The 10119-nt window shown below is 30.8% G+C and overlaps 1 protein-coding gene across 1 annotated transcript; it reads right to left on the minus strand.

Annotated features, from left to right (window-relative positions):
- Positions 1–1249: 1249 nt before the first annotated feature.
- Positions 1250–9770, minus strand: LOC124371994 (translationally-controlled tumor protein homolog). Its single transcript, XM_046830368.1, has 5 exons — positions 9620–9770; positions 7459–7646; positions 5774–5889; positions 1893–2060; positions 1250–1525 (listed from the first exon to the last, which is right to left on the minus strand). Exons 1-4 carry the CDS (start codon positions 9680–9682, stop codon positions 1945–1947), a joined length of 483 nt encoding a protein of 160 aa, XP_046686324.1. The 5' UTR covers positions 9683–9770; the 3' UTR covers positions 1250–1525; positions 1893–1944.
- Between the last annotated feature and the right edge of the window lie 349 nt (positions 9771–10119).

The raw sequence follows: 10119 nt of genomic DNA on the forward strand, positions 1-10119 counted from the left end.
TTCACACTACCTAATTGTACCCCTTTCTCGAAGTGACATTAATTCAATTATAATCGACCACATATTCACATATCATCGTTGCAGATACATCATCTAAATGACATGATACATTGTATCCAATTGGCTAACATCTGAGGAAATCGATTTATCATAGTCCAGACGACAAGCAGCTTTTCCACGTTATCAGCATTTGTGAGCTCATTCCTTTATCAATTGATTATTTCAAATTTAATAACTTTTAGTTTTTTCCATAAAAATATGTAATACTGAAGTCATAACTCATTTCACTTTTCAGCATTTCTGAGTTATATTAACCTTTATCAATATAAAAAACTAGCAGTTACCCACAGCTTCGCACACAATTTCGTAGGTTTTGTACCTGTATGACCCCTTCTGGTTCAAGTGAATTATATTTCTGATACCAATGTCGAGTTTGCCTTGTTACTACAATCAAGAAAACGTTAAGAAGTGAATATTTATGGTCATTATTATTTATTCCAGTCTTATTATCTTTTTCCCATAGTTGATTTTGAGTTTTCTGATTAAGAAAATATGTATCACAGATCAAAGAAGCCTACTTCTGTCAAAAGAAAACTAAGATTGGTTTTACAGTACTTCAATTTGTAGTAAAGCTAGATAGAAACTTTTGTCTTTTATATCTAATACTAAAAATCCACAGTTAAAAAAGTACTTTAACAATGACAATATTTACGTGTTTTGTTTCTTTGTAGAATGAGATTTTGTTACATATTTTAGAATATTTAGAGCTGGAATTGGTACATTAGATTGAAATCAGTCCAGCAAACTTTAATCTAGCTTAGTTCTTGCCAACTGATTCAAGTGGAGTAAATTTTGATGATCTTGTTTTAGGACATTTTCTAAGGTAAAACAAGTTGAAAATAGTGGTTAAATTAATTAAACATGTGAGTGTGCTGTCATAAAACAATGGTTACAAAAAAAATATATGTTTGACTCTCTTGTCAATAGAAAAAAAATGCTGAAGAACTCTATTGTTGCTGGATTCCTTCAGAAGAACATAAAACTCAGATGTGACACTTCAACTAAGCAGAAATGGAGAAATTCATCCACAATACATTCTCAGCCATGACATAACAATAATTGCATTAGCATAACAATTTGTGGCACTAGTATTTGTTGAGGTATTTTAATTTTACCTATATCTCAGCCACCAATTCAAGTCCACAGGTCAAACTGATACAATTTAAAGGCGAAAATAAAAGATCATGAATTTCAAAGCAATTATTTATTGCAAAATATTCTGTCTTCTTAAACGATGGTTTCACAAGTAAACTTCCCCCATCTTCCATAGTATAAATAAATTAAAGTGTACAGTTTTTATATAGAGGGTAGAAAAAGTATATACAAAAAAAATTAAATACATCAAATTTTAATAATATTAAAAAATAACAAATATAAAAATGATGATGGAGCTTAGAGTTGAGCCTTGCCACAACCGAAGGCAAGGCGTCTTCTGGAAAGTTTAATAGATGTCCTTAAGCTCCATCTGGAACAAAAAATAACAAATAATCATACATATGAAAAATTAAAAATGCCAAAGTTTCAGTTTGTTTTTTAGTACCATTCTAAGTAAAAAACTGTACATTACAGACTAAAAAAATTAACTTGAAATACTTTTCAATTAACAATTAATTAGAATTAAGTTTATATAAGATAGTAGTATGAAGTTACAAGAAATATAATGCAGTACAGTTTTAAAATTATTTCTATTTTCTGAAAAATTATTTTTAATAACTCTGCGAATTAAACAAAAACGATTACACCACCTTTATGTTATCAAAGAAATTATTTGACTTTTTTATGAACATGTTGGTATTCCTTAATGGTTTAATGACATAAAATGTTATACAAACCTTCAGCGATTTCTTATATTTTATGTCAGCCAATGCGTTGGATTGCTGCCAGTTAAAATTTCTCCTCGAGGAGGCCGTGCTTGAAAAACATCAGCACTGGTACGCTGTCTCCATCGATGTCCCTATACTCTAGTAAGGCCACCATGCCGTCAATATCCATAGACTCCCCTGCAACAGTTGTCGGTTCCTTAGTATTGTTCATGCTTTGAATTGTTATCATAAACATATTATGAAATTCTATTATGGAAAGATACGATTCTTCTTGATATATGTAAAAACTTGATTTAAAAGAGAATAATTCAAATTCATTAGCATAAAGAACAACTAATGTGACAAAGTAAACTGGCTTTGTACAATTACCTCAGCCTGACTTTAAATATCCTCTCAAATATCACGGCATAAACAATAATGGTGAGTAAAAAAAATTCATTTCTAAAATCTCTACGTCCCACCTTTCTGCTGAGGTGGATCAAAATCTCCCAACGCATTTTAATGCTTTTAAATAAAATATTAAAAAACAGGTTTTAGCGTGCATATCAGCGTGATGCCCACAGACCTCAGTGCACAAACCCTTGTTGAGTCAAATTAATACACAAATACAATTACACAAATTTAATAGTAGAGCAATTTTTTGTTACAATTAATCGTTCACATTAGTGTTCACCATCAAGATGTGTTCACTGTATTTTATGCGAGACGCCTAAAATGTAAGTTGGCAATGTATGTTGCGCTTCACATATCAAAGCGAACCATTACAACACACAACTGTTTCTGTAGCATGTATAGCTTCCATTACCAGCACATGTCAGTAGTGGATATTAGAACATGCACACGTACATTGCACTCACCTTAATACAAATATGTTAGCATATGGTAAAATATTTGAAACCCTTTGAGTGCCGTGGCAATTTAGGGGAAACATAGCAAAATAGGTAAAGCACTTAAAGGGTTCAAGATTCAAGATTCAAGATTCAAGATTCAAGATTTTATTCATCATTAATCATACAGTGATGCAATAGATTTCGTCAATATCAATACAACATAATTTTACTTTTTATTGCTTGTTGAGTTGTTGGTAACTACTATATTTAAATGAAGGTTTAAATAAATATAGAAAAATAAATGTAGAATAACATAATAAATAGCTACAACACTATATACAGTACACTGTAATAGTTTTAACATTAAAAAACATAGATTATCAATAGATTAAAAGAACATACTATATAACCACTATATTTAAGTGAAAATTTAAAACAAATATAAAACATTATAAATAGTTATAACACTATATAAACTACACTGTAATAGCTTCAACAATAAAAACGTAAATTATTAATAGACTAAAAGACATACATTTATGAATAAATAATTAGACAACAGTTAAAAACACAAAAAACATAAACTAATAAAATTTAAAACAATGAACAGTGAATAAGACTATATAACATTACATCAAAATTCATTAAAATACATACATTTAACTATCTAATCTGAATTTAGCTTTGATTAAAAATTAGTAAAAGATCTCCTTAAATTTACCATAATCAGTAGCTAGATAGTCATCAACCTTGTAGAAAACTTGTTCCTTTAACCACTTTCTCAAGCAATATTTGAATTTATTAACAGAGACCAGTGTGAGCGGATTGAGGCAATTTGTTAAATAATCGATTTTTCATGCAAAATATGCTGTTATTTGTTTTTGTAAGTCTATAGCAGGTAGTAAATCTAGGGCATAGTTATTTCTTGTGTTATAGTTATGTATATCAGATCTAATTTTATATTTATGCAAATTTTCTTTTACGTTTATTAGACAGAAATATATATATAAAACATGGGAGTGTCATTATTTTTAATTCTTTGAAAATGGGAAAACAAGATTCACGATTGTCCAGTCCTTTTATGGTCCGTATAGCATATTTTTGCCATCTAAAAAACTTGTTCCATATAAGTACTATTTCCCCATAAAGTAAACGCCATATACAATCTGAGAGTGAAAAAAAGGCATAATACGCATTGATCAACATAATCACTACTAACACACAGTTTAAGTTTTCTTAGTAAATAAATGATTTTAGATAGCTTTTTGCAAAGGTATTTTATATGTACATCCCATTTCAAACTGCTGTCTAAGTATAGGCCAAGTAGTTTAATAGACTCTGCTTCAGTTAATTTAGTTAGTGAAAAAATAATTGATTCTGTCTTTTTTTTATTTATATTTAAATGATTTGTTTTAAACCAGCTCTCTGCAATATTCATTGATACATTCTGATCTATTTGCAATTTTCCTCATGTCTTTTCCACTCCAAAACTAAAGTAGTATCATCTGCATATAATACCGATTTGCATGGTATATTACCTGGGAAATCATTTATTTGCTATTAAAAATAGGAATGGTCCCAATACAGATCCCTGGGGAACACCAGATTTAATTAATTGAAAATTAGATCCATCATTATTTTGATATACCATTTGTTTCCTGTTACACAAGTAGGATGTCATTAAGCCAAGTTTCCCACACCCCCCAAACCATAACATTGCAATTTTTCCAATAATATTTCATGAGAGACACAATCAAAAGCTTTGGTCAGGTCAATCAGAGTAGCACATGTCAATATTTTATCTTCAAAACCGTTCAAAATATAATTAATAACACATTCAACGGCCTTAATTGTATTCAAACCTGGTATAAAACCAAACTGTTCAACACAAAGCAAATTATTATTAACAAAAAAATTATATAATTGATCTTTAATACATGCCTCAAAAACTTTACTTATTACGGGGATTAATGATATTGGTCTGTAACTTGATGGATCAGACTTTTTTCCTTTCTTATAGATTGGTATTACCTTTGTAAATTTTAACACATCTGGGAACACACCTTCCAGTTAAGGCTCTATTGAACAAGAAAACCAATGGCTTAATTATAAAATCAATGATTTCTTTGATTATTCTATTTGATAACCCATATATGTCTTCACTATTAGATGTGCTAAAATTACTGACAATCTTTTTTACCTGTTGTTCAGTTATTGCTTGCCAGAAAAATGTTTTATTTTGCATTATTAAATTATTATTATGTAAGTATTGATTTACAAGTAATGTTGCTCCCATGACATCAATAGGTTTGTTAATGTTCATTTCTGTTGGTGCATTAATGAAGTAGTCATTAAAATCATTAGACTTAATTGGACACTCAAGATTTCTACTGTTTCCACCAGATTCTTCTCTAACTACCTTCCATGCTGCTTTGCACTTGTTTTTAGAATTTGCAATAAATTCATTATTGTGTAACATTTTAGCCTCATTAATTTTATATCTGTAATGTTTTTTTTTCCTTCTGATACAGTTTCTTTTAATTGTTTTTTTTTTGTCCAACTCATCATTATTACATTGGACATATAAGTTATAGCATACAATTACTCTTTCTTTAATTTTTTTCAACTCATTGTTGTACCACTTATTTGTTTGCTTTGTTTTATTATGTTTGAATTTATTGGTTTTTATAGGACAACACTGCTCAAAGGTATTTCTAAGATAACCTAACACATTTGTAAATAGCAATTCTACATTCCGCTCACAGAGCAAATAGCTCCAGTCAGTCTCACTTAATATGTATTTAAGAGAATTGATAGCCTTTACAGATAGCACTCTAAAACTACAAGGTGATGCATCTTTCTGTTTGCTTTTCTATATTCTCCCTAAGTATCTGACAATAAAGGCCAAGGTTTAATACAGTTTTATATCTAACAGCCAGCGTTTGCCGGATAATTCCAATGCAAATTGTACAGACTCAACAAGTTCGGGATATAACTAAGGTCACAACACATAGTGGTACTTTTCAAACATAATATAGTTTACACTCTGTGAGCAATTACCTGTAAAAAACTGTAGGTCCTTAAACCTTCCCAATATATCCTTCATTACTTTATTCATATTCGTCTTGAAGACGTCGACTTGGTCAGGATTGCTTTCTTGTAATTTTTCTACTAATCTGTAATAAATATGAAACAAACTTTAAAACTTCAAATTTATTAACTAAAGATCATAAATGTCCTATTGGCGAGAATTAAACCTTTTAGTGCCAGAGGTTAAAAAAAATCCATGTTGAAAAGTAGTTATTTTTCTGACTATGCTCATGAGCATTTAAGAAAAAAACGAAAGATTAATTCTTTTTAGAGAAAAAGCTTCTTTTTAATTCTTATTAAAGGTACATGAAATATCATAATAAAGAGCGTTTAAAAACAAAACTAAAATCATGTGTAATAACCTAATATTGTACCATTAAATTATAAACAAATAGTCAAGTGCTAGAAGTTTGTTTTGCTAAAAAAAACAAGGGTTTGGAAAAAAGGAAACTCAAAACGTAAACATAACCTTACTCAGGTAACTTTCTAACAAACTCTACAAGACTATCTTCGTGGTCACTCGGACGTAACACCAGCACAAACATCTTCTTAAGGTTTTCTTATGTAACTTTTGATCAGTTTTTGTATTAAATTTAATAACTAATATAACTTCAAAACACGTTTAACACTTTTAAAAACACACATTAATATATAACACAATATTACATAACAACCGCTCCGCCACTCGTCACGATATGATCCAACTGAGTGTTGTATATTTAGTTATTTACGTCATCTAATAGCAGTATAAAGTAGAAATGATAGTTGAAAAGGTTAGTTCAGTTCATGTATTGGCCTTTGGTATATCAGCCAGTATGGGATAAGTTATATAGTGGTACTACATCTCATCTCATTCAGAGACTGCACTTTTCATGTAGGTACGTATCGTCTTGAAGCGAGCCCTGGCACTACAAGGGTTAAAAACTGCAAATTCAAATCAATTCTTAGAACTAATCACACAAAATTGACTAAGCTTAACAAATTTATCTGATTAAGTTGGATTTTTAAGTAAGGGGACTTTTTAAATGAAAGGCATATTTTTGAAACCTTTCAATTACAAAATAACTCATCTAGTGCATTCCTTACACAATTAACAATCTGGTTGACAGAAATTATCATTAACAAATTAAACTCATCTTCTTAAATTTTTGTTCAGGAAAACTGTTTTACTGTTGTAAGCTGTGTTACTAAATAAATATTACTTGTTTCAACATTACTTAAACACAATATTGGTAGTATTAGCCTACAAAATGTATAACATTAAAATAATGTCTCCCATTGTAAAAAATCTTACACTTTTCTACTTAAAAGTTTGTATACATTTAATTAGCCTATAACATGTACAACCTTAAAATAATGTATCCCATTATAAATATTCTGTCATTTTTTTCTACTTAAAAGCGTATATAGATTTAATAGCATATTTTAATTTATTACCTGTTAAAAGTAAAAATTTTAATAAAAACATTAAATTATTACGAATACAAAATACTCCTCATAGCAAAATACTTATTTTTGAAACGTCCACAGAACACACATTACTTACTGAGTTGCAATTTGTATTCTGTACTATAGAAAATAACGTTATGATTATATGGCTTGTAATTTTTCGTCTGACCTAATAGAATTAATACTAAGATTATAACGAAACTCACTTCTTCATGTAGTCCTTCAGATACGCTGTGTAGGATTTTTTGTCTCCAAAGGCATAGGTTTCACACAGTCTGTGGTTCAGAACCACATCTACACCGGATTCAACTGCTTCATCTGTGCCTTCAGAGGCCTCTTCTGCTGACGGGTTGAACCCATCAATCTGAATGTCACCTTGCTTTCTTGTTACAAGCTGTCAAAACATTTAACACATTCATTCATGTCCATTTTCACAGTTAAAAAGTTACAAATATAGAGGAAACTACTTAGTCAGCTTACTGGAAATGGAACAATTTTTAAATGATTGTTGTCTTTAATCCAATTTGATTCTTTCCCCAAACAACAAACAAAATTAAAGGTCAGTATTTGGGTAATTTGACTTAACCCAAAGTCATTTACAGTATTAGCCATAATAAACAGTACTGAAACTGAACAGCTATAGTTGCCTTCTCGATCAGCTGATTCAATTGTCGATTGTTGCCACGGCTTACTGTTCAGTACTTGTTTACAAGTATAAGGATGAGTATAATTAGAATTTCAATCTCTATCTGCTTTTGATGGGTAGGCAAATTCATGTTTTATTTTCGTATACACTTTTATGTGTAAAAAACTAGACTAGTCTTAACCCATTGCGGATCGTAATGTTTTGGTGCACAGGCACCAGCCGGCACGAATTAATTTACGGTTAGCGGCCGCACGATCAGCAATGGTGCGCCACATTGTATCGCTCGCTATTGCATACTAGGAAATTCAGCTGTGAAGGTATTCGTTCAGATGGAACATGGGCCTACTGGGGTAACCGTGATGTAGGAACGATAACACGCGAGCAAGGTTCCGGGGTGGCAGGGATAACGTCTGAATCATAGTCTAAATAAAGCGATTACAACATCCGGGCCATTGTCTAGACTAAACCCGCCAACTTGTACGTCTGAGTCGTTTAGTTCTGTGTCACTAACCTCAAAAGTATTATAATAACAACTGAGGAAAACACCCAATCAGAAGTGCTAAAAAGCAGAGAGTAAAATTGTATGAATGGGTTTACATATAACTGCGATCTGTAGGATATTTATAAAACTTTTGAAAACTCTAAATGTAGACCGTTGTTAAAACACTCTTGGTTGACAAGTGAAGACTATCGCCCGATCTATCAGACATTAATAGAACTATTTGAAGGGAAACTTAAAAGCAGACCGCTTTTGCGACATGAGCTCGTCATCGTGCCGTTAGGCCTGGCCGCTGCGTGACGAGCCCAGCTCGTCAGTGATCCGCAATGGGTTAACAGATCTCATTTTCGTCTCATAACATCAAAATACTTTAATCCATACAATTTTAAGAAAATTTAACATTAATTTTTGTAACCTTATTTCACACTGGGAAGAAGTGAAGATATTTTATATACAGGGGAAGAGAGTATATATATTAAAAATTTACAATTATTTATTATTTGAAATTATATTTCATGCACACAACCAAAACGAAATGATGTTAGCAATAAAAGCTTATCAGAAATTTAATACAAAACCCCCATTTAACTATTCATCCACAACCAAACCTTGGCCTCAGCCTAAGGTATTTCCTCCCCTAAAATTCTAGCAATACTAGGCTAACAAATAACGGCACACAATATTGGCAAGCAAAAAATATATAAGAGTTTCAAGGGGTCGTGTTCTGGTCCTCTTGGAATGGAACAGAAATAGTACACGTTAATATAATATTGTCAGAATTAAAGTAAAACTTCAGAATACACAAAAGGAATATACTTATTCTTTTTATTATTTTAGTCTCTACAAGTACTATCCAAACAGAAACACGCAAGAAAGACTAAATTTAAAGAATACGACTCTTTCCCTCATACAAAATTAAAAGCAAAAATTTGGGTAAGTTGTTTTGGGAAAAATGTTAATAGCTTTATAATAATAATTCATATACATGTAGTAAAAGATATTTATGTAGCATTTCCCTTTTTGCCCCTTCCAGTTAAGAATGTCATCTTAAATAGCCAGTAGCAGAGATAACTACAATAGATAATAATTACTTCCTTAATCCTATAAAAAATTATTGTCTGAATAAATATTGTCATAGAGGGATAAAACAAATTGTACAAGGTAAATTATTGGAGCCAGATAGATTATACTATTTTTAGTGCAAAATATGTTCAATGTTTACCTTTCCGTAGACTTCATACATGACTTCATCTACGAGCTTCATTTTATACGTATCTGAGAACATTTCGTCACCTGAAAAGAATAACAAGACAATATTATACTGTTAAGTAAAGAAACAATACAAACATGAGTTCTGATAATTTAGTATTTGTTTGACATTTCAGTTGCTTCTATAAAAATAATATAAGGAGGCATTGAACCAAGCTAACATGACAATAACCATAGTGGCTATGAATTAGTGTTGTGTTTGTATAAATCAACACAAAATGTAATGTGCAGATGTTATTTCTGTATGTTTGAGTGTTCTGGTTTACTTCTAAATAATATGAACTGAATATCAGATAAAAAATTCAATTCAATAGTGGTGAGCTTTTGACACGTATCCGCTAGTCTTCCTTGTTTACAGGCTCACAAATGAAGCATTTATAAATGAAAAGCCCTTGAGGCTTAAGTGCATTACAGTAGGCCACCCCAAGGGAAAAAAATAAAGATAGTTTATAA

This window comes from Homalodisca vitripennis, unplaced genomic scaffold (genome assembly GCF_021130785.1).
Source record: "Homalodisca vitripennis isolate AUS2020 unplaced genomic scaffold, UT_GWSS_2.1 ScUCBcl_2354;HRSCAF=7027, whole genome shotgun sequence".
NCBI lineage: Eukaryota > Metazoa > Arthropoda > Insecta > Hemiptera > Cicadellidae > Homalodisca > Homalodisca vitripennis.

What these genes read in the sequence shown, in the direction of transcription:
- LOC124371994 (XM_046830368.1), bottom strand. Translation starts at nt 9,682, where the DNA reads ATGTTCTCAGATACGTATAAAATGAAGCTCGTAGATGAAGTCATGTAT. An exon ending in TGTATGAAGTCTACGGAAAG is followed by an intron (nt 7,647 to 9,619) that starts GTAAACATTGAA and finishes ATGTTTTGACAG; the next exon opens with CTTGTAACAAGAAAGCAAGG. An exon ending in CTGAAGGACTACATGAAGAA is followed by an intron (nt 5,890 to 7,458) that starts GTGAGTTTCGTT and finishes TATTTATTACAG; the next exon opens with ATTAGTAGAAAAATTACAAG.